Raw genomic sequence first — 25411 nt, forward strand, 5'->3', positions numbered from 1 at the left:
AGCGCGGCAGCCCGTTAACAAACGTGCTCCGGAATGCGACGGAGGATCAAAAGGATAATAACATCGGGAGTGGTCTCGCTAATGCTTATTAGTTTGCCGACAGTTAGTTGCTTTTAGGCATTTTGTCATTGTTACGCGAGTATTAAAATCAGCCGCGGTGCAGTTTATGGAGTCAAAATGTAAGTCTCATCACCGTGGCTTGAATGCAGAAGCTGACTTCGTATTATTGCACCCACTGCTTTTGTGCTCTCCTCTTGCTCAGGTATTCCTTCAGTGGCTTTAAAGCCTCTGGTCTGCTTTGTGGTTGGTATGCTCAAGGTCAACCTTTGTGTCGAAGCTCTCTTACCAGGCGTTGTAGCAGCAAAAGATTCCCCAATGTGTTTTTTTTGGGGTGGGGGGTTGTCATTTACCATGATCTCTAGTTTGTGTCATGTCTGTATTACTTTTAATACAGCATTTTATTCGATTTCCTCAATCAGTGGAAGTGAAAATTGTACTTTTGAGACAAAATCCACTCATGCCACCAGGTGTTTAATGCTGATCCATAAGCTGTTTATTGGTCCCTTTGTGCCAATATAAACCGATCTCTTGAACTGGAGTAGCAGAGCACAGACATCCACCAAGGCAAAAGACTTGTTGGATTAATAATCATCATTTTTTAAGGCCACAGGATTTCACTTAGGCCGTGTTGGTGCAGTGTCTTCTGATGGACCGCTTTGCCCCCATGCAAGTGGAACTGCAACTCGTAACAGCAATTTAGCTGAGGCTGACTCAACAGCATCGCTGCTGCTTTCAGTCCGATAGTGCACTCTCCCATTTTGCCTCTGTTGCCTCTTGACCCAATTACAGTCATCAAAATTAGCACACTGGAAATCATTTGCAGTGATCAGTTGATGAGTTCGGTGTTTTTCATTCTTTTTCGAGCCAGGGCACGTTTCTTTCATTGAAAAATCTTTTATCTTTATTTTGAATTTATTATTTAAAAATTATTATCTTTAATTTTTATTCTCACCCAGTGTGGTAAATGGTTTGGATGAACACAGATCTGATATCCTGGCAGCAATCGATGAAAGACCCACAATGCTCCTCTTCCACAACTCTGAGTTTTTCTCTGTTATTAGTTTAGTAGTCAGGCTATTTCTTTAGCCGCTTCGGGTCGAACGTCTCATTTACAAGTTTCGCCACAAGTTCAGCAACATGGTAACTTGCTTTCAGGGCTCAGGCACGTTGCTTGTTTCTGCGTGTGTTCACGCAGGCGAACAAAATACTGCTCATTTTTGTTTTGAAGTGAAGGGTGTTTTGTTTAAGAGATCGAGTTTAAGCTTACTTGGGACCATAGCGATGTTGCAGAGCTTTTCACCACATACCAAGTACAACATAGTCGATGCCGTTGCATCTCCGGTAAAAGTAAATCCAAATGAAAGATAGCTTTCGTTGGATTACCTCGCGCCAGGAACTTTGCTTGTCTCGAAGGCAATTGGCTAGCTGCTGCTGCTACCTACCGGTATGGAAGAGTACTTCATGATTACTCTGCCAGGCGATAGGCGGCACAGAATTGGAATTATTTCCCACGGCACACCTGACAATATCTCGCGGCACACCAGTGTGCTGCGGCACAGTGTTTCAAAAACACCGGATTAGTTGACTTGCCTTCCCCATCCATTTTCAAGAGTTTTATCCAGATCCTTATAAATATTTAATCCATACTTGCTGAGCACCCATTCCAGCTCACCACAGAGTTACATGAAAATAAAAATGTAGCCTAACAACCCAATGAACGGCAATCAAAGCAATACCCCTCCCTTCTCTCAAAGGTAAAATACACTAAGATGTTTGTTGACCGCGCGTGTATATGCGCATCGTGTTAGTATCCAAGTTCTCTGTGTGAGTCTCACGATGAGGCTTGGCGCTCCTGGTGTTCACCCGCGCCCTCTCTGCATGTTTGTTGTGGCTCGCCCTGACTAATTGGTGGAACACTGTGTGTACCCGCGCGTATGCCAGCGAGCGATCGTGTGTTGCAACACGGGCCCATCCCAGCACGTCTGGCCCTGCAGCTGCAGTTGCTAATTTTAGCCCTGGATGTGCGTACGCTTCAGTTCCCCACACCTGGCCTATGAGTGCTGAGAGAAGGATGATGCTGAGAGTGTAGACGATTCTTCCCTCCATCTGTATCGCACATCGCCATTGCTCTTTTTTAAACATTCATTCACAAGCTTCTGGATATATTTGGCCTGCCCAAATATGTCAGTTTTTCTATCCTGGAGGGAAAATCATTGATTTGCCCAGGAACATATTGACTGTGCTTTACTGTCTGACGATGACCTTTGCTTCCCCAAACATCAGTGGCATGCGGTTTAGACTCTACCTGTCTTCCTCTCTAAGTTCACAGGTCTCTTTCAAAATAAAGAAAAATCCTTCTCCACAGCTGAATTTGCTTTTAATGAAGCTCTTTCTATTCCTGGGGTGACGGCTCGTTCCGCCGCTAAGCGTTTGGTTCTCGAAATGATCAAGACGGCCGCCAGTTTCATCGTGGTTGGGTATTAGTAGTTAATCCTCCTTCCTAGGAAAAGTGTTTGGATGAACCGTCAGCATGTGGGTGTTCCTCAAAGACCTCCTGCAAGCAAGCATACACCAAGAAAGGATGTGTTTCCCGGTTTCCTCTGAGTTGCATGAATACTCTGGCATTTTGTTTGCTGTATGCTAATTTTGATGTGACGATCTAATTTGTTTGGATATTTGCTTGAAGGGGAAAAAAACAGTCTGAAGTGGCACAAACCAGCACAGAACTTGTTCATGCTCAATAATTCATGGTTGAGTGAGCTAAGATGGCTTGGGGTCAGCCTTCATGTTTAGAGTAACTGCAAATAATATACCGTATTTTCCACACAACAAGGCGCACTGGATTATGAGGCGCGCCTTCAATGAATGACCTATTTTGTCATTGTTTTCATATATTGGACACACCGCCTTATAAGACGCAATATACAATGCATCCACTAGATGGAGGTACACTCAAGGAAATGCCACCAGAACACTACATTACATTACACCCTGATTCATATAGCGACGATCAGATGTCAGTAAAACTTATTTAATAAAGCAGCGACACAGTTCACTTAACCAACAGCAAGTTATAACATTGACTTGTTAACCTTGAACTCTCTTGACGCTGCTCTATTTCCGTGTTCAACTGCGAAACCGATCGCCTTAAGTTTGAACTCTGGACTGTTAGCATGTCTCTAGCAAGGAGCCATTTTGGGGTTGACATATTACCGTAATGACCATACACAAGGCGCATCGGATTTTAAGGCGCTGTGAGCTTTCAAGAAAATGGAAGGCTTTTAGGTGCGCGCCTTTTTGTGCGGAAAATGCGGTACATTGCAAAGTCATGGTCGACCAGTGGTAACGCGTCCTCTGTACAGTTCGCAGGGATTGTATTTGATTTGTTAGAGTTTCCGTCTCAGCGAAGGCCATCCTGTGTGGAGTGTGTATCTTTTCCCTGTTCTTGCGTGGGTGTTCCATGTGTATCATTTTTCCAGACCTCACATGGTGGGGGAGAGGGGGGGTTCCACTCTGAGCTGTCTTTTGACCTCCTCACCAACGTCCTTGCTTTTATTTACGATTGCTCTCAATTTTTTTTTCTTTCGATTCTGTCACAATGGGTCGATGTCAAAGTGCACAGGAACTTCAGCTTTACAGATGTCATATCTGCTCCGCAAAATGTCCTTAAAAGATACAGCAAAAGCAGTGGTTTCACTGTTGAGATCATTTCTGGTAAAGGCCATCCTTGTAAATATTTAAAGCATGTCTCCCGCCTAACTGCAGCTGTGACTGACAATTTCTCGAAGTCTTGGTTTATCATGATTTTGAACACCTCGGTGTAATGAGTGACCAGGTGTGTAATGAGTAAAGAATGTTGTTTGATTCTGGAGGCACACTACTCTGTGCCCACTAGAAAGCTATGAGGAATTTTATTGATTTCAGATTTGTATTTCACCTATTTGTTGATTTTGATTCCGTTGTATTTTTTAATTCCTCATAACTTAATCATTTTTAAATTGCTTGCTGCTTTTTCACTGTGTTGTTCTTACTCGGCTTGACTGAGCCATTGTTTCGTGCTTTTTCATTTGTCAAAAGATGATACTTCCTGGTGCTCTTTCTAGAACCTGTTCAGCAAGGGTTCTCAGCGTGCTGAGCCCAAGTGATGTAAAGCGCTGCTGGTTGCTTAGTTGTCGAGCAACTAACCTTTGAGGATGCAAGGCCAAAAATAAAACGCACGACAATAACTAACACACATTAAGCTTAGTCCTGTTGGTGTACTTCAGCTATTGCTCCAGCAATATTATACTCCACAGTCACTACTTTGCTGCAGCACTCCATTTTCTTGTTGCCCTCACACTCCACTGCATGAAGTTGGTCTCCTTGCTCTTGCCAACAAGAATATGCCGGAAACGGGTCACTTGCAATGTGTACTTAAATAAATCTTTCAAAGGCAATAAAATGGACTGAACTGAATCTGTCACTTAGACTGCAGTCTAAGTGGTCTAGTGATGCAATTATTGTGTGTTTACCACTTTAAGATAAGACTGTGACAATAGTGGATTCGAATTGCATAAATATTCGAGACGGTTGTGTTCGATGGAAAGCCTTGCCTAGCCAGACTACAAATCAACAAACAAAGAGGTGATATTGTTTGGTCCCAGTGGCCCTTGTACATTCCATCCTGTAGACTTGCCCCCCTGTCTCCTTATCTTAAGTCAACAGTCTCAAACTTGGGCCTTAAACTGGACAGTGATTTCAAAGTTGATCGGCAAATTGGGGCCGTTGTTAAATCCAGCTTCTTTCACCTTAGACAGCTGGCCAAAATAAAACCTCTCCTCTCACATGAACACTTTGAGACAGTAATTCATGCCTTTGTCACATCCCGGCTCGATTACTGCAATGCCCTTTACTTTGGAGTCAGCCAGTCCTCCAATAAGCATCTTCAGCTGGTCCAGAATGCCGCTGCTCGCCTCTTGACTGGTACTCGTAAGAGGGAGCACATAACTCCTACTCTGGCATCCCTTCACTGGCTCCCCATTCATTTTAGTTATTTTCAAGATACTCCTCTTTGTTTTCAAATCTCTGAATAATCTCGCGCCACCTTACCTTTCTGAGCTCATCCGCCCCTGCCCAGCGCCTCAGGTCTGTGGACCAGACATTATTAAGATAAGATAAGATATCCTTTATTTGTCCCACACTGTGGAAATTTACAGCCTCCAGCAGCGAGAATGTAGGTAGAAAGAAGAAAGAAGAAAAAAAAACAACAAACACCGTTCAAGTGCAATATAAATACAAAATGGATAAATCGCAGTGCTATTTGCAATTGTCTTTCACATCATTTAATTATTATTATTATTATTGTTGTTATTTTTATTCAGCAGCCTGATAGCAGTCGGTAGGAACGAGCGTCGGTATCTCTCCTTCTTGCAGCGCGGGTGTAACAGTCTCTGGCTGAAGGAGCTACTAAGTGCTGTCAGGGTGGGCTGGAGGGTGTGGGAAGGACTGTCCATCTTAGCTTTTAGCTCAGTTACCATCCTTCTGTTGCACAAGTCCTCCAGAGTGTCAAGGGAGCAGCCCAGGACAGAACTGGCCTTCCTGACCAGTCGCTCCAGTCTCTTTCTGTCCCGGGCTGTTAGAAGTACCAAGAACTAAACTGAGGCTCAGAGGGGATCGAGCCTTTTCTGTTGCTGGTCCCTCTCTCTGGAATGACCTCCCACTGAACATTCGGCAAGCCTCTTCGCTGCCCATCTTCAAAACCCTCCTCAAAACTCACTTGTATTCTTTGGCATTCGATTCAGCATGACTTAGATTTGTTCTTGGTTTTACTGTTTGGTGCTTTCTACCGCCTTTATTACCGATTTGTCTTACTGTTTATTGTGCATGTTAAATTGCTCCATGTACAGCACTTTGTATGCAGCGATGGCTGTTTGAAAGTGCTCTATAAATACTGTTGACTTGACTTGACAAACGGACAGTACACATTGTGTTTGAAGTCCATTAGTTGGCTTTGTTCCAACCATGGCCACTATTTAGCACAGTGTAGCAGTCTTTTTTTTTAATCCTATTGTAATATACGTTTGAAGTGCAGTCAACAGGATGGGTTGGTGCTTAGCTAGTCCTTTTCAAACACTCCTGTAGACAATGAGCCAACCTTGTATATTCCAGGAGTGGCCCATGTAAGGAAGTTTGTTTATTGTCATTTGTTGGACCTTATTAAATGTCTGACATATTGTCTAATTTTATATAGTGACAGCTATTTGGCAAGCTAAATACGGTATTGGGATCATGGCTTCCCATGGTGGATGAAAAATATATTATATTTGATGCTGTTGTGAACACAACAGAAAACCAAATATTCTTGCCATAGTGAGACCTTTTGAATAATTTATTCTCACAGCAGATTTGCATGCACTCGAGTCACTTCATGATGAGCTAAAACTGTTAAATTGGACTTGAGTGAACCGTTCCACAGCTCTAGGCACCTCCAAAATGACTTGTGTTATCTCATGTTTTTCAAATAACGACCGTCGCCTTCATTTCCCTCACCTTTGAGCTCGTGCTGTCCGTTAGACAGCCTAATAGGTGAAGAGTCGCGCTCCTAGGAAAAAAAAAGCTTTTTAAAGCCGTTCGCATGACCATCAGCACTTCATGCTCAATGCTAACGCCAGCGTATTGTTATGCTAACATAACACGGAACTGTTTTGCTATTTAGGCCTTATTACTGACTGAGCATATGAACGTTAAAGCCAAAAGTGTGTTTCGGGATGGCGGATATGCCGAGCTTTTACTTGACAAGATGTGAGTCACTCTAGAAAGACGTGACTGCTGCTCTGCACTCTCCTTGAGTCCTTCCTCTGAGATGCGTACATGGGTTTCTATGTGAGAGTCCTTCTGATGAATACAAGGCTGCTTCCAAAATGCTTAATCAGCTGTAGTGCTAAAAAATGTGTGCATCTGAGGGATTAGCGACGTACTCTCTTCGCCTGCGGAGTCCTGATTATTATTATTTTTCCTGCGGCTTCTACCATATTACCCCCCCGCACCCCCCAAAAAAGTACTTGACAATGCAAATGATTCACTTCATGGTTTTGACCCTAAACTCAATATGTTTGTGTCGTTTACAGTTAGTTATATTTTATTATTCATGCTAAACTTGTCTAACCATGAGTCGAGGAGTCACAGCAACCATCTGTTTACTTTAGTCTGTGATCATGGCCTCACCTTCAGGCACCAAAATTAGTTATACTTGTAGTAGGAGTCGCCAGCAAAGTAAAAAACATGGAGTAGTCGTTTGCTGCCTCACAACACTTACTTCAATTCAAGTTCTTAATTTGCATGATTTATTCAACCATAGATCACATTTTCCCAACGTAAACATGATTTTTTTTAACCATTGGGGTTAAACAACATCAGATTTTTTTTTTGATAGTCACATCAACGAATCAATGACTTAATTTATGTTTTCACATGTCAAATAGCTGATGCAAGTGTTAGCATCCGAATACAAGCCCCCTCTCCACGCCACAGATATGCTCTGTCCCAACCTCATATTGTATATGTTGCTGACGCAGTGTTAAGTCAATTCTGCACAATTTTCTGCAGAGAATTGCCCCAAATTGTGGTACACATTCTATCAAAGGTGTGACAGAATTTGTCTTATTGCGTCACAACAATCTCTTAGCATCTGGGCCAAGTTGGGCACAGTTCCGCCAGACCCACGTGGTGAGAAAATTAGCTTCAAGTAACTTCGTACACAAAGTTTTAATACGTATTGTTACCACCTACGGAATTGTAGTGGGACAGTGTCACCTTGCCTGTCTTGGTATTTCAGTCAAAAACGAGTTGGTTGAAACCTTGGTCACAGTGTCAATTCAATGGTTGTGAGTGAGGTAATCTGTTGAGAATTCTATGACTTTTTCTTCTGCTGTCCCTGCCAGATGTGTATATTCAGTTTAATAAGTACTTACACTTTAAAACACAGCAATACCAGTACTACTGTTAAATGATGATTATGTCTGCTCTTTTCTTAGGTGACCCTCAAAGATGTGTGACCTAGCCGAAAACCATTCGACTCTCCCTGTGGAGATCTGAGTTGTCGCTCACCGAGGTAAGAAAAGAAAAGCCGACAGTATGTGCCTAACTAGTCTTTTAAACAGGCTCTTAGATGAACTAGTGTGGAGTCTTGAGCTGGCTACACAGATACTGATTCTTAACATCTTGAGTGCTTTCGAGTTTGTGGATTTGCCAAACTCAAAGTTGATTGCACACGTAAGAATTTGCGATCAGGAATGGTGGACTGGATTATGTTAATGATTGTTAGCCCAGAGCGTTTTCTGAGCAGATCAGCTAATTATGGAAAATTCCTTTAAAGACACCCCACACCACAGAGTAATCACTGACGCATCCGATAATCCAGCCTTCGCTGACTGTGATTGGAAGGTTGGGTAAAAGCTCGGATTCGTCCAGATTTCTGGAATGGGTGTATTGTTATACATCAGCTGCCTCTCTGATGTTTTTAACAAGTCACTGCACAGTATTAAATATGATTTTACATTATGTGGTGAAAGCATTTTTTTCAGAAAAGTTACAGTCGGCATTTTGCTGGCTTCACATTCTTGTGTTTCTTGTTCTTTGTCCATTGTTCATGTCCCTGATTGCAATATGGACCTTCCGATAAATCGAATCAGCGTCTGTCCATCCCGCCAAGGTTTTTGTCGTTTCATTTGATCAACATTTCCTTCAATTTTGTTTTCAGCTCCACTGTAACTTGATTATTGTTTATTGTAATGACAGTATTTAACACGCCAGGATACAAATAGCTCCATGTTACATTTGATACTAATGAAGGTCCCCCAAATAGACGCTCACGGATGCTACTTGAGCGAAACAGAGTACATATGATTTGCTTAATGCATCTTGATTATGTAAATATCGGGAGTTAAAGTTGTGCACGCATGTTTGATTTGCATGCCATGGCACGAGAATGAAATTTGGGAAGCCGAAGACTGGCCGCCGTAAGGTTTATTACCAGGGGACGGCCCATATGGGTGCCGTGGTGATGGTTGTTCTTCGTTGATGCATGGTGACAGGTGAGGTCAGCATCGTAGCTCATTACGTAACAGTGTGGTCAGCGCCATGCAATGAGTCACTCTCTCTTCTTCTCTTTTATTGTGATGTGTCATAAGAAATTAAATATGAGGGGACAAAAAAGTTTCGTAATATGCGCCTCTCATTTTGAAAGGTTGTAACCAAAAATGGACATAGAATTTGAATGTACATATAGCCAACAATATTTTGACTTGTCATGGACACTATACAATTTGTCTGAGTGTCTTTTGGTCATTTTACCTTTACATTGTTCTACTTTCCTTCATTTTTGACAGTGTGAATCAGACATATATTATTTTATGACTATGTGTTCCTCTGTTTGTTTGTACCAGGCAGCTGAGGTGTGTCTCTGAAAAAGATGCTGGGTTCAGAGCGCGGGGTTGTTGAAGAATGGCTCTCAGAATTCAAGGTACCGTAATGCCACTTCATTCGATGATTCAAATTGACAACTATTCATTGATAGGTTACCTTAGACGCCCCTGGATTTTTATTTTATTTTTTTCATTTATAAAATTGGCATCAGGTAGAGTGAAATACAATGTTTTTCGTAGACACGCTCAGATGCACAGACAAAAGCACTTGCACATTGTCTGTACCTTCAGCAAAATATATCGGTTTCAAGATTTGGTCAAGTATATTTTGGACATTGAAACTCATGAACATGTACAAAAGTGAATACATCCACATACAGTTTAAAACTCAGCATGCCGAATAATGAAAGAAAGAGAGAGCCATTGTTGCCCCGATTGCAACAGCAAGAAAATGCTAAGAAATTCTAAATAGAAGGCATGACTCATTGTGTGAGAGTGGTGAGGAGCAGCACCCTGTTCTTTGATAATGCAAAAGGCTGCTCTCTGAGGTTCTATCTGCCTCTTCTAATTTGATGTCAAGAACTCCCTTTTCTCAAGTGGATCCATTTCACTCACCCTGTCCCCAATTTCTTCACGTTTCCCAGAATATTTTTGACATTGCCGTCATTTAGTCTTACCTCAAAAGGGCAAAATATGAAATGCTTAACTGATTTGACTTCATGGACCCGAACGGTTTCTTGATTGAGACGGAGGATTCTTACTGACTAAATGCTTCTTTAGGTGTTTGTCAATGAGGAAATGCTTCTGTCCTCTTGTGTCTAAAATAATGCTAGCTAGTATTTTCAGGAAATTACTGTCTTAGTCTTCCAGCATGCCAGCGACCCTCGTGAGTGAGCGTAAGCGGTTCGGATCATGAATGGATACACCCAAGTACATGACATCATTCATCCAAACGGACACTGTTTTCTCTACTTTTATCCAGTCCTTACCAGAAACCCACCTCTCAAGTTATGCCGGCAGCCTTCATTTGAAGAAATCCTTGGTACCAGCGCTGTACAGGGTCATCCAGGATCCCGGCAATGAGGTGACATGGAATAGAAAACGCACGCATGATAACACAATAGGAAATGGACCAAAAGTGAAGCAAAATGAGTTTACTTTAAATGTCGTCATATTTTGTAGCAGTAATTCTCATAGGAAATACTGCAAAAAAATATTTTCCAGGGTTGGTCACCATTATATAGTTTGTGTTACCTGCACTGACAATGTTTTAAGTACCATTGTAACATTCTTCATTGGCATACAAGTGCAAAAAGAAGTTCAAAATTGAGCTCACTGCCCAACTTTTGCCATGGTGGCTATGTTGACGAATATAGAAAGGAAGTTTTATTTGGCTACTAGATTACTTGGTCATGGTAATATTACAATTTACTTTCAATTTGCTCTTGGCAATGTTGCACTGAGAAGCCAGGACAGAGGGGCGTGGACAGCTTTTCTACTTCAATGGTGAACATTAAGGCCATATCACAAGCAATGGACTCTGATGGAAAGAATGAAAACAATAAAATATTCTGTGCTTTCTGTACCAGCAAATTCACCTTCTATATTTTCTTTTGTGACCCGAAGACAATCTTTGATGAAAGGCCAGAGGCACTCGGTGATATGGAACTCTAATTTTACACTCGTGATTCAGTGGGAGAATCCAATTATCTTGGCAGTCTTTTTCTCGCTGCTCCTTCATCGTCAAATTTGATATCAACCAACCGCAGATTGAAATTAATTCAAAATCTCATCCCTGCCTGTGCAATCCCATTAGTGATCCAGCAGAGAGAAGACGTGCGCACGCATGTTATGTATAAGAAATGGATAGGTGTCAATGACCTGTTGGGCTTAAGTTATGTACCTGTGCATAAGAGTGCTCTTTAGACTCTTGAGTTAATCACCACTAAAAGGTCCAAAGAGCAGCACACTAGCTGCCGCTTTTAAGAGCATCCTGCGTGACTTCCATTATGCTGATTTCCTCCCTTACTACTCCATATCACCCATTATGGACTAGATTTTGCCCCCAAGCCTCGCTTGGTTATGTGAATAGAATGCGCAACCATGTTCGAAGGCTATGATGCTCAAACCGGAAAAGAGAACGACCAATGTATGCTAGCCGTAAACACAGATTCGTACGGTCTTAACGCGTGTCCCTTTTGATTCATTCAGCTGTTGGAGCCCGTCTGCCACCAGCTGTTCGAGCTGTACCGCAGCTCCGAGGACCGCCTGCGGCGTTTCACAATGCAGTTTCTGCCCGAGCTGGTGTGGGTCTATCTTCGAGTCACAGCCAGCAAAGATCGTCAGAGCAATGGCTGCATCGAGGCCCTGCTCCTGGGCATCTACAACCTGGTGGGTGTCACTTTTGCTCTATCGCCATATACAGTATGTGGCTCCCTAAGCCTTGTTTCCATTCTTTAGTATGTTGTTTTTCAAGGTTTATGTTGATTCATCCTACTATTCCAATCACAGTGGTGTGGTATGGGTTCTTGAATGTGACTTGGTGCAGGAAAAACTGCTGTCCTTTGATTTGATCAACAGAGAATTTACTGTATATCTGTTTTGTGGAAGATTGAAAATGAAGGAAAAAGTCTGGCCTTCCTGAGTTTGCATGTTCTCCCCGTGCCTGCGTGGGTTTTCTCCAAGTACTTCAGTTTCCTCCCGCATGCCAAAAACGCACGTGGCAGGTCAATGGAGCACTCTAAATTGTCCCTTGGTGTGATTGTGAGCGCAAATGTTTTTTTTTTTTTGTCTCTGTGTGCCCTGTGATTGGCTGACAACCACTTCAGGATGATGCCCAAAGACAGCTGGGATAGGCTCGCCCGCGACCCTTGTGAGGATAAGCGCATTAGAAAATGGATGTACGGATTTCACAAATCGGCAGGAGAAACACAAACGTTCCCCTCCTGTTGTTTCACAAGACAGGCAGTGGCACCGGTGTCAACTCGGCCACTTGCTCACCAGCATCGCTTTTCAAGTATCATGTGATCTACAGGTTCTCAGCTGGTGGTAGCATTTGGTTCAGGTGATACATGACGCTTTGTCTGTACCCTGACTTGACTCGCATTATTGAAGAGCAATCCCCATTCTGCACTTTTACAATTGACCCCAAATGTGGAATGTCTCTCAACAGCAGTTGTTTTTGTGTACTTAATGGAGGATAGAAGCTGAATGGATAGTGATTTAATGCAGAAAATTGCAAGTGGCATTACAAGTCATTACATTCTTAGACAGGAGCACCATTTTCAACGAGCTGAAAGACAACCCACTGGGAAAACGCGAGCATATGGACTGAGATCACCAGGAAAGACCATCTTGAAAATGTGCGAAGAGAGAGGCACGTCAATAGATAGCACTCCATTTCAGCCGATGCTGCTCAAAGTATATTAATGCATAATTTATTCCTCTCATTCCACATACATGCAGTTTGCCTCACACGCACATACCACCCGCCTAGGCTGTGATAAACAGCTTGCTTCTCAGTAGTGCCACACACAAGCCCAAGCAATAAAGCAATGCCTGACGAACAGTGTCAGGAGGAGTGAATGATGCGTTTTAACCCGTTTGACATCACAGTCTACTAAAATATAGATTATGACTCATTTGAGGAATCGGCACTGGTTTTACTCGAGCTACTGAGGTTCCTCCTTTGAGATTAGAGCAGTCCTAAAGTCCTTTGAAAATCATTCCTCATTAACTAATTGATTTTGATGATTTTCTGCTTGCCCCAGAATCTTGTCCGCTTTTCCTGTAAAAAGTAATACAAATCAATTTTACCCTGAAACGTCGCTAAAATGTGTTTAATTTAGCTTGCGTTCCATTCTCAAGAGGCTTCACCGCCCCTGAATTCCTCTTCACACTTTGAAAAGCAAGGATCTGATGATGCAATCATAACGGTGTTCTTATCGGTCTTCACGTGCTGACAGCCCCGAGAAACAAGTGCTTTGATAAATCATGAGAGACGACGCTTGTAATCCTCTTCATCTGGTTTACAAGTGAAAGATGAATAGCAAATGTCTACACGTGATGAAAAATTCAAAACATGCTGCTCTTCATATGTCTGAACGCAGACATCATCATTGTGATTGAGATTGTGTCTTGGGGGGTTACTGTACAATTTTGGTCAGGTCAGTTCCTAATCGTAATGATACGATTATGCGATAAAGTAAACCCACTCATGATGACTTGCAGATGTTTCGGAAATTAAGAATGCATTTAAATAACTGACGTATGTGATATTGATGTTTTGTCCCAACCTGCTTGTTTGACATTTTGCCATGGTGGTAATTCACTTATTCCGGTGTTTGTGAGTCACTGATTCTGTGTAGCACGCAGCTTCACTTTAGCCCTGCAGCAGTCTATTGTGCTGATTAAGTTGTGGAGACTTACTACTGCGACTGAACATTAGGGCTTGTTTGAACCAGCTTGTTCAAAGAATGCTCCGTAGCTTTCATGACATGGCCTCTCTGTCTTCTTTTCCATTGACCAGGAGATTGTGGACAAAGATGGCAACAGCAAGCTGCTTTCTTTCACCATCCCGTCGTTATCCAAACCTTCGATATACCATGAGGTGAGAACGACCCTGCCCTCCGCCCAGTTTTCTGTATTTGCCCTCTTCTATTTAAAGATCTAAAACAAAGTGTTCATTTAGGATGGTACCGAAATGTTTGCACTTGCAATGAGGCATCTCTGATGATTTACCCCAACCTTCCCTTGCAGCTCTACCTGTCTACTAAGCACAGTAATTCATTAACATAGGTTAGTAAGATGACACCCTGGAAAAGAGCACACGGGCGAGAGGAGTTCATTTCCACCTGCTCCAAGAGTTGATGATATTCATACGAGATGATGAGGGCGGCGCGGGCTCAAGGCGATTTATAAATGTAATGGCAAGCTTGAGAGGCTTCAGCATGCATGCTGAGAGAATAAAGCAAACCTAGCCGGCATTAGCATGCCCTTGAGTCTCTCCTTAAATTAATCTATCCTCCCCTCATTGCGTGCAAGGTCCTTAAGAGGAGAAAATCACTATAATTTAGGGGTGATGTTAACTGTGGGCTTCATCACAATGAAGAGGCCCAGCGACGATAACAATCTTTTCTTGTTCTAATTAGTTTCCGCTGTGTTATCAGAATGAAAATGGATTTGATTGCCATTGTCAGTGAAAGGTGCACTCAAGACTTCTTTTTCTTTTCCTTGCTCGTGCACTGTATAACATAGACGGTAATAATAATCTCCCAAAATGTAATATGGTTTTGTAAAAGATAAATATATGATTAGAATAAAGCTATGAGGGAATGCAATAAAAATAGACTGAAAAGAAAGTAAAATAAACTCTTAAATACCGTTGGGTCAGAAATAACCCAAATTACATAAAAAAATTGGACCGACCCGTTACTTGAGTCAATTTCAGGGCTGTTATCAATTAATATTTTAAGAATTGATTATCCTATCGATTATTGCATGGATGGCTTGGGTTATATCACCCCTTCTTTTCCAGGTTTTGAAATGTGGGAGGTAGTGGACTACCATGAAAAAAAAAGTCACGCAAGCACATGCAAACGCTACATAGGAAAGCTGGAGCAGAGTTTTGAAGCCTGTTCCTCAGAACTGTGAGGCATTTGTGCCAACCACTCGACCACAGTTGTGCCCCAGATAAATGTGCACATTTTTGGTTTCTGCCTGAAAGAGAGAAGAAACGGTTGAAATGTGCTCAAATGTGACCTTGTGTAAAGTGTTACAGATTTGAAGCACCACTTTGTTGTTTCAGTGCCACTGAACTTATACAGTCATCGTGCATTTGTTTTCTGTATGTATAGCCTTCAAGTTTGGGCTCCATGGCCTTGACCGAGGGTGCTTTGTGTCAACATGACCTGATCCGAGTGGTGTACAGCGGCCTCCACCCTCAGAGAGAGACCTTCACGGCACAGAACAGGTACGTTCATTGCTCCCAACAGACTTTGCTATCTGCAGACTTTATCAAGACTTTGCTTTACTTTGAGCACATGTGAAAAAAAATCCATTTGTCAGACTGAAATATTTTTTATGGCAAGAAACTCCAAGCCCCCTCCAGGTTTGACGCTTCGCTATGATGATACATAGCCAGTTGTTTGCCTCCACTGCACACGCTCGATTATAGCGCTTCCTCTGCAGTTCTGAGGACCTGCAATGATACGGATTTGCACACACTCAAAGGTGGAAGAATGCTGACTTTTACGGGCAGTGTAAAACACTCCACTAATAATCTGGCAGAATGTAAAAACCTGGCTGTTTTTTTTTTTTTCGGGTTTACAAATACTGCAATATGATTCTAAACTATCATTGTGACATTCATGTGCATTTGCAGGTTTGAGGTGCTGTGTTTCCTCATGCTGTGCTACAACTCCGCTGTGGTCTACATGCCCTTGTCCTCCTATCAGTCAGTCTGCAGAATGAGCTCACGGTGAGGAATGCCCGCACAGACCGAAAATACATAGGGAAATATCTTCAACTTAAATATATGCGACCTTAATTTCATTCTCCGCTGCTGCCTCATATTTGTAGCAGACGGCTTTATTTTTATTATTATTGTGCTTGTTGTTGCTTGGTTTTTTTTATTGCAATATGAACTTAATGTACAGCCTCTTTGGGACTGGTGGGCTATTACTTGGCTGAAACATTTACCATTTGGGTTTTTTTTCAACAATGATGTCATGCCAGATGAAATTCACAACGTTTTACGGGGGAATATTGTCATTTTGCAGCTGATCACTGGGATGCCACTAACCATTGCTGGGGGGGGGCTGAAAATAATTTGCCATAGATTGTTGTATTATTCCAAAAAAGAAAAAGCATAACTATTTTATCACTGATGCGCCAGTAAAAGAAACACAATGGACCGATGTCCAAATTAAAAATTCTGATATGGTTGTGATGCATCCTAACATAAATCTCTCTGAATGAATAAAGTGCTGTAGTTCTTAAAAAAAACTACCGGTATTAGTTATTCCAGCAATAAAGTCCCACAAAAGCTTTAGTTTTTAATGATTTCTTTTCCCCATATGACTTTATTTTCGTAAGATCGCAAATCTCTATTGTGATTTTTTTTTCTTCAAGCGATCTATTTTATTTTCCAACTTTCTCCTGTAAAAAGTGATTGTTATAGTAACATGACTTTTAGCAACAGGTGTTGTCCACATGATAGTCAGGTCTAATTGGCATAAAGATTTGTGGAGGTTGCTTAGAAAATTTTCTAAATCGAGCCTAAAAGTTTGAGGAGAGTGGTTGTTAGACTGCTATATGTTGTGATTTTATAATCTGCTTTATAACTCTTAAATTCATTAATTTCGTTGATATTTCATCTAGGTGACTGCACTTATCATCACACAGTTTCTTCAGAAATTTCACTCTTGAATTTCAGCATTGTTTTGCAGTCAGTGAGGATCAATATGTGATTCATAAGATGAGTCTTTGTGCTCTGAGGCTTTCGCCAGTAACCGCGCCAGTGCAGTCTGCACACTATTTCAGAACACGGACGGCAACGTTTGACTGTGAAGATTGCAGCGCGCCAGAATAATGCTCAGCCCTCAAGTCAAGCCTCCTGGAGAGCACTTAATGCTCAGGACTCGCTGTCAATGTGTGTGTGCCATCCTCAGGTTGTGTGTATGCGGTTTCCCGCGGCAGCAGCAGAAACTCTGGCGGGAGCCGTGCAACCGCGTGCTTTTGGATCCTGAGTTTATGGTGCAGATGCTGACTGCCGTTTATCATGCCATGTAAGTGTTGCATCCTATTGTCGTCTACGCCCGATGACCATTTCATTAGGTACACTTGTGCAATCGATTACAAGAGCTATTGCCACAATTCTCCCGAAAGATATTGGTCAATTTTTAGTGAATATCAGATATACCATATTAAACTAACAATATAATGTCTTTACTCTTTTAGTTGCATGGGGACCAAAATATTAGGATCAGATTTCATTATGATGGACTGCAGTCCTAAACAAATTATAAAATGCAACCACATTATTGAACATATTGTTATCCCTTAACGGGCCCACAAATTTCCATTCATTCATTTTCGAGACAGTTTGTCATTATTAGGATCATGGGTGAACTGGACTCTCAGATGGTGAGAGGTGGTCTACAACTCGACACCATGGAATGGTCTTCTGTCAATCGAAGGGCAAACATTCATTCATATTCACACCTGCGGGGAATGTTGACTCTTCACCCGCGCAGGGTGAAAATGTGCAAATTCCACACAGGACCCGAGCTGAGATCTGAACCCAGAACATGTGGTATGACACAGACGTCTTGAAAATATAAAATTGAAAGCGGGAAAAAAACGTGCAGTTATTATGGCCCCAAGCTTTGTGTGACCAATCTACTGTCAGCTTAATTTTTGAACCCAGGAGGCACGGCAGCAATCTGGAGATTTGTCAGACATAGACTACATACAGTATGTATGAAGAGAGATCAAATACTGTTGTGTTTTTTGTTTTTTTAAGTCATCCTGGCCACCTCATTTGCATGCCCTACTTTCACGTGTATCCTTGGCTCAAGCAGCCACGTGAAGCTTCACACTACATGCAAAGACCTTGGCCGTGGTAGAGGTGGACATGCTAGGATTTAGGTTAATATCTATCCACCAAATGATTCAGTGCCACATAAATTACTGTTTTTCTCCCACCTTGAGGATAAAGGGAACACAATCTTCAATGATTTGTCCAATGTCTTCATGTATTCACGCTTATCAGGTTTGAAAATATTTGTGTCTTGTCGGGATAATCAAATCAATTAACTCATAATAATTCATTTTCTAGAAGCAAATGAGGCAAAATAGAGTGCATTACTTGGCTCCAACCAGCAGGGGCATCGATGATTCAGACTCATTAGTTTGCTGTCTGAAGAAGCACAGCGCAATGTCATCTCTGACAACTACCATAAAGACCTCGGTTATGGCACAACTCCTTGTCATCCGTCCAGTGGCATAGAGTTCAGAATATGTTTAGGGGAAAAAAAACGTGATTCATTCAGTTGTCTTTTTTTCGCCCAACCACCAAATGATAATAATGAAATATTTAAGCGTGTAGTGAATCTATCTACTATAAATCATTTGTATTGGATTGAACTACTTATCCTCGATACGCCAAATAATAGTGACGGGCCTGTGTGTGCTGCGCACTTCCTGGCTGCATATCATAGTCGATTTGACAAGGGTCTCCCTTTGTCAGTCTGAGCTGCAGTAAAACAAAATAAATGAGCGACAGTGTGATTCGAACATCAAGGGCTTTTGTCACAGGACACGTTGTCTTTACATTGACTCTGTCATGTGTCTGTTGTTCTTGTAGATATAATGGAGAGTGGGAGATGGGGCGAGAGGCTTTGGAGGACATACTGTACAGAGCCCAGTTGGAGCTTTACTCGCAGCCTCTCCTGGTAAGTAACCGTTTAAATGCAGTTGCGCCACTGTGTCCAATCCATCAGTGTCATTCATTTGGCTGCAAAGGTCATGTCACTTTGCGTTATGTGTCAAAACGCAGCTGGGCAATGCCATGAAGAACTCGCTGCCAGACAGCGCCCCGAACGAACCGCAGGGGCGCAAAGTTCTGCAGGTGGAAGTGACACCCACCATTAGCCGCATCTCCATCTCCGCCATCACCACCGCCTCTATCCGACGTCACCGCTGGAAGAGAGAGGGTAAGGCTACGGGAATAGACTGCACCCTCATCAGTGACCATTTATGTCCTCATCATTTCATCACTATTTTTAAAGTACTGCAGATATTTATTATGACCTGATGTGTTTTCCAATGTGTGAAAGGCCACAAGAAGGAGCTTTTAGGTGAGAAAATGTTTTGCGTCATTTTATTTTGGTCCTCCGAGCAGTGAGAGAGAATCCTGTCACACCATTAGCACTGTGCAAAATGGTGTCTCCTGTCACTTTCTGTAGTTGTCATCATTGTAGTTTGTGTCTCACTGCTTCGTATTCTTTCTTCACCCGCCTCTTCTGTAAGAAAGTCATACAAAATGGTGCTTGCAGATTCCTCCGCCTTCATCACCGGTGGAGGCCAGTAGTCGGTTGCATTTTAGAATAGTAGTTTTTACTTTTATTTTTGTAGACCCTCGTAAATTGATGAGACAAGAGGTGGCTGAGGCCCGCTGCCACTAAAGAACCACGTTTGTCTTGTTGACTCCCAGATTGTTTTGACTACTCGAGCGATGCAGAGTTGAGTGTCACCGTCGCTCGTCCTAGTCCCGCCCAACACCCATCAGCCAATGAGCAGAGAAATGGGGGCCCTCACAGCCTCCACCGTCACAGCAGCAGCATCATTCCCCCCATCACACTCGAGGGTAGGGCACAGGGGCGGACACCGTGCGCAACAACCACCCAAAACTCACCCTCTTTCCTCCCCTTCTTCAGCTTTGCGGGATTTCTCTTTGCTGCCCCTGCATTCCTCCATAGTATCCTGCCGCTCCGTTTTCACGAAGCCAGCACATTTCGGTTCAGTAAACAATTTTCAAAAAAAAAAGATTAAAAAGTCGGTCAGAATAACTGAATTACTTTTAGACATCCCAGACGTTTCCACAACAAAAGTCTAGTACGGCCCGTTGAGGCTGTTGGTTGCATGTACAGTATGTCATTTAAGTGGAGACTCGGGGCAGCAAAAAAATGGATTGGAAACGGTGGCATATAAAACTGCAGCTAATGTTAACATGTATTTCCGTTTTCGTCAGCTCACATCTTTAGTTGTGTGCTTCTTCTCATTAGGGTCGGGGTGTAGGTGGAGTGTATCCGAGATGACTTTGGGCAAGGGTTAGAACAGCACCGACTGGTTGCCAGTCAGTCGTACTATTTTACGATTTTTCGTTGATTTTATTTGCTCTTGATTGGAGTCTTCAGCTGGTTCTACTGTTTGGTTGTTAGGACCCTAGCGATATGATTTTTTGCAGGTCAATGTCAATTTTTAATTGCGAGGGGAAAAAATTCTGATTCATTGGCCATTTAAAAAATATTTCCTGTGTAACGAATAAAACTAGAAAATTCACAGGAAAATTTTGAATGTGACTGCTGACTGTTGCTAGTCTGAAAGCTGCATTTGTGAATACTTTGTGGTGAGGCGGCCTTGCCCTGACCAACTGTTTGGACCTGAACGATTTAAAGTTGGAATTGTTTGAATCGGTCTAAAAATGTTGAAATTAGAGGTCAAAATCCCAAAGGTTGAGTCATTTTAGGTTTTTATTTTGAAAATTTTGAGGGGAAAAAATGCTAAACTGAACTGTACTGCTTGGTGGAAACACGGCATCAACTCACCCGCACCTAACAGCCCACTGCTCTTTGCCCGAAAAAAAAATTGAGGAGATGCCAATTTTGGTTTGGAAGGAAGTGAGGCCACTGGCCTTGTTGCATGGGCCTGTCAAAACCTCTCAGTCTACTTCCCACGAGTACATTCTTACTTTGGCCCTTGTCACTCACTGAGTCGTAGCGGCTGTCTTTCTCAACCTTATAAGCAGATCAAGTAGATCCGTTTTAGATGACCGGCGGACCACCTGACCCCCCGTTTCCACGCCGCGGCTCATTGCGCCCCTTTTTCGCTCACGCTCGGCCCCACACATACAAGCGACTCACCATTCTGTTTTGCAGTCCAGCAGCGTTAGTGACTGCCGGCGCAGCCTTCTGCCATGTCACATTATTCCCTCAGCTCAGTGAGTGGGAACGAGCCTTCTGTCATGCATGCCTGTGCTTTAGCAAGCTTTCCATATTCCCTCCAGATACAGAACATCATACTTGACAAGGTCAAGCGGAATGACTTGGTTGTTATTAACAAAATGTCAAGCACAGCAATACAGATGCACTAATTGCTAGGGTCCACCATCCAGCCCATTTTGTCCTTGTTGAAAGTCTCTATATCGTGTGCTCTTTGGATATTCAACCTATGGCATGAATGAAGGTCAGAAGGAACTGTTCAGTTGCCTCTGCATGAGCTTTTCCTTTAGAGTTCTTTCTGCAGCTCTACCAACGTAGAGGACTGGGAAGAAGGATCTTGTTTGTTGTGAACTCGATTGCATGCTCGTGTCATATACATGTGTTGACTCTGGGGGATGTAACGATAGCCAAACATCACAATACGATATGAAAAGGAATGATACAATAATTATCACAAGGTTCTGGTGAGTTGGCAATATTAAAAAAAAGCTCACGATACTGTGTAAAAACGTTTCTGAAGAAAAAAAAATCACGGGGGAAAAAAAGCACACAATTGTGTTTTTGTACGGCAGTGATGAAGAAATAGGATGAGCCAGTCCTTTTATTGTGATGTGCTCCGATTGGCACAGTGGCGTAAGGTATCATGGTCTATGTAATTCACAATGTTGTGTTTGGCTCAAGCGGGCGAAAAGTCATGTTTATTTTGGCGGGGGTGTTGAAAAATATTTGCTGCTATGACTGATTTACGCAAATGACAACTTCTGCAATATGTCCAGTTATCATCTATTCGCAATAATGGATCACGTGTCAAGATTTTATCCATTTCATAGTCTGTTGAGGAAATTGATTTTAAGCTGCTATCGTGACACAAATAATTGACCCTGTGCATCAATTTGTCACTGTGAAAGAAAGATTCCATCGGTGCCACAGCAGAGTTTTTAATTTACGTTGCTTTAAACGCTCCGGTTAGGTGTCACTCATTTAGAATTGAACCAAGTGGCCGCCAAAACATTCTGATCATTTGCACAACATAATGGAATTCAATAAAAGACCAATATCACCTTGTAGCTTCATCTTACAGTCTTCCAGGAAGACTGTCTACATCGTAGACTTTCACACTGTGTTCTAGTTCTTCCATACCCTTGCCATCGAATCTTAACTTTATGGATCTTTTGGTCCATGTGCTGGAACATGAGCATTCGCATTGAACACATAAAAATGTCTGGAATTACGAATCTATGGTGCTAATGTTGCATGAAGTGATTGATTGCTTTAGTTGTGCATCTTTACTTTTGAGCGATATCCCTATCGGTCTTGGACACATTTCAAGCGTCCATGTTGAATGTGTGAGGGGGCTAACCCATGCCGTTCCTGGCCCAGTTGCCTCGCGGACTTGTCGGCGCAAAGTGGCGTGCCATCAATCTTATGAGGCGTTTGGAGCGGCCTCGGCACTCTCCGCAGATTAGGAGGCTGGACTGGGCTGGCCAGTCACGTGACCAAGCGGTGCCGCAGCAGGAATAAATGATGGATTGGGCTGGAGAGCATGCGCCTTCCCCCGAACTTCGTGTTCTTTGCATGTGAATACGACCCTTCTTTCTGCTCCGTCTGTTTACCTTGCTTGTCCCAACAGTGCATGATGGAGACCAACGGCTGTCTTTCTTGAACATTTTTTGAACTGTCTTTTATGTATCTATTTATTTATTTATCCCCTCTAACCAGAGAATGATGATGTTTGTGACATGAATGCTGAGCCTGGTATTAAGTGACTCAACTATCACCTACCGCATAATTATAAATAAATAACTTTTGGGTTAAATACAGTACCAGTCAAAAGTCTTGGGCCCCCTCAAGTGTCCATCCAGACTCTTTTCGCAGAAGTTATGTAAATTGACTCATTCAATGCGTGCCATTTGCACTGATCACCCCCTTTGAGTTGCAGCTCATTTTAGAGCGTTTTGACTGATTTTTTTTTCCTAGTCCCACAGAATATTGTCTTCCACCCGCCCATCCGTCTATTTTCTAATTTGCTTATCCTCACGGGGGTCGCGGGCGTGCTGGAGCCTATCCCAGCTGTCTTCGGGCAGTAGGTGGGGTACGACCCCCAACTCGTTGCCAACCAATCGCAGGGCACACATAGACGAACAACCATTCGTCCTCGGCACTGTATTTTGATTCTGAAAGACAATCCAAGTCGTTGGCATTAAGAAAGATAAAAGTACCTGAACATACATAAGTTTGCCTTGTTATTAGTGGGGCGTACTGTACGTGTGCCATTCAGAAAATATATGAACATAAAAGCTGCAAAACAATAAAACTACAAAGAAAGAAAAATGGCCCTTGAACCTATATTTGTTTGTGGTCATCATAGCTCAAACAAAACTATTCAAACTGTGGCCCAAGACTTTCACGCGGTACTGTGTAACTCACTGGCCTTGGCTCAAGGTCAATATGTTCTGTCTAGAATTCTTCTTCAATGATGCTGTGTGGTTTGAGCTACACTCAACATGTATTTTTTATGTTGTTAAGTTGTTATTTTAACACTTTAAAAAAATGAATGTGATCAACCTAGATGCAGACGGTATGAGCGCCGGTGAGGATTCCTTCAACGCGAATGACCCAGATGAGGGTTTCTCCTCCGGGGCATCCAACAGCAGCCAGCCCAGCGGCACCAGGGCGGGCGGCGGTGGTCCGAGGGCCGGCAGCCTAAGCAGCGGCGGCAGCAGCATCAAGAAAGCCATCGCGGCCCGACTGTCCCGGGACAAGGAGCGAGATAGGCCCGAGGTGGCGAAGCAGGTCGACGCGTCTGCGGAAGTCAAGCGCCAGCACCAGAGGAAGCAGTCGCCCCCGGCCAGCATTCGACTCGACGCCATCCAGCTGAGTCCCATCAAGAAGCACCTGAGCTTTCCCTCCGGACCACCGCTGGTACGGACTGGCAGCACATCCTCCAGTAAGTCTTTTGACTGCATGGCCTTCAGCCTGAACGGTGGCACAAGGGAACAAGAGGGCGGCGGCGGCGGCTCGACCGAAGACGGTGGGCGTCCCGCCGGCGGCTCCCATCGCCATTCCACTGTCAGCCTGCAGGAGGGTCACATGATCAGGCCGGATGACCCCCTTCTGTCCCCTGGGGCTCCCCTCACCAAGCAGTCCCGCTCCCCCAGCTTCAACATGCAGATCATATCACAGGTTTAACGTGTATTGTGGATATAACAAATGTCTGCACACCCTCGTTCACATGTTAGATTTTTGTCATTAAAAAAAAAAAAAGAGACCAAGATAAATATTTCCAAACGTTTACCACCATTAATACAACTCAGTTGAGAACAAAAACGAAACAAGATGTAAAAACAAACAAGATTAGATCATGTGGGTGCAAAAGGATGCACACCCTCTTGTAACTGGGAATATGATGTGTTCCGAATTGGCCAGTCACATTCAAATTCATGTTAAACGGGAGTAAAAAACACACACCGCACTATTCAAAGTGCTTCTGAATAACCCCAAAGGAAGTTCGGATGTTTTATTAGGCTTTCCATGACATTCTTTTTCTTTCTAGCAGAAGCCAGAAGGGTTTGCGCTCACACTGGCTGCTATTTGGAAATGTTCATAATTCCCCCCAACTTGACGAAGGCTTCATTTGCTGCCGACAAAAAAAGCCTCCACGCATTATTGCTGACAGCAACATACTGCACTGCAGGTATGTTGTTGTTTTGCTGATGAGCCGCGTTGTTTGTGCCAAAGGTAAGACATAAAACATTGGTTTCGTTGGCCCAAAACATTTTCCAAAATGCCCTTTCGAGATTGCAAGTGTCTTTTTCTTTTCTCTTTGTAAAATAAGGCTTTCATCTGCCATCCTACCACGTAGCCTCGAGCTGAAAAAGATGGTCACATACATAAAAGCAACCACTACTTGGCAAAAATTCCTGTAGCTCGTCCAAAGTTGCTGTTGGCCTTGTGGCAGTCTCCCTGACCAGTTTTTCATCCTTTCTTTGGTTCTTTCTTTCTTTTTTTCTTGTCTTTTCATCAAATTTGGAGGGATGTCTGTTTCTTGATAGGGTTACAGCTGTGCCAAATTTCTCTTTAGTGGTGGTAATTGCCTTTACCATGGTGGTTGGGATTTGTGTTGTTCCCTTCTCCTAACTGGTACCTTAAAGTTATTCTGATGCTCTGAATGCCTACCGGTGGACCATTGGTTGTGCTTTAATATTACTACTACACAAATATCAAGAA

General features: G+C 42.9%; 1 protein-coding gene across 4 annotated transcripts in view; it reads left to right on the top strand.

Moving 5' to 3' along the window:
• LOC127611131 (protein FAM126B-like) overlaps window positions 1-24595 on the top strand; it is a 31635-nt gene extending 7040 nt beyond the window's left edge. For 2 of the 4 annotated variants that reach the window (XM_052081476.1, XM_052081475.1), the window contains exons 2-13: window positions 8073-8149; window positions 9483-9559; window positions 10444-10545; window positions 11673-11852; window positions 13990-14070; window positions 15317-15432; window positions 15844-15939; window positions 17132-17248; window positions 18829-18916; window positions 19021-19177; window positions 19678-19830; window positions 23754-24595. In XM_052081476.1, the coding sequence (XP_051937436.1) occupies window positions 9509-9559; window positions 10444-10545; window positions 11673-11852; window positions 13990-14070; window positions 15317-15432; window positions 15844-15939; window positions 17132-17248; window positions 18829-18916; window positions 19021-19177; window positions 19678-19830; window positions 23754-24373 (1761 nt within the window). In that variant the 5' untranslated portion in view covers window positions 8073-8149; window positions 9483-9508 and the 3' untranslated portion in view covers window positions 24374-24595. Of the gene's footprint in view, window positions 1-8072; window positions 8150-9482; window positions 9560-10443; window positions 10546-11672; window positions 11853-13989; window positions 14071-15316; window positions 15433-15843; window positions 15940-17131; window positions 17249-18828; window positions 18917-19020; window positions 19178-19300; window positions 19322-19677; window positions 19831-23753 lie in introns of all 4 variants that reach the window. The other 2 variants (XM_052081477.1, XM_052081478.1) reach the window with 2 other exon arrangements.
• Window positions 24596-25411: the final 816 nt, after the last annotated feature.

Source organism: Hippocampus zosterae, chromosome 12 (assembly GCF_025434085.1).
Source record: "Hippocampus zosterae strain Florida chromosome 12, ASM2543408v3, whole genome shotgun sequence".
NCBI classification, from domain to species: Eukaryota; Metazoa; Chordata; class Actinopteri; order Syngnathiformes; family Syngnathidae; genus Hippocampus; species Hippocampus zosterae.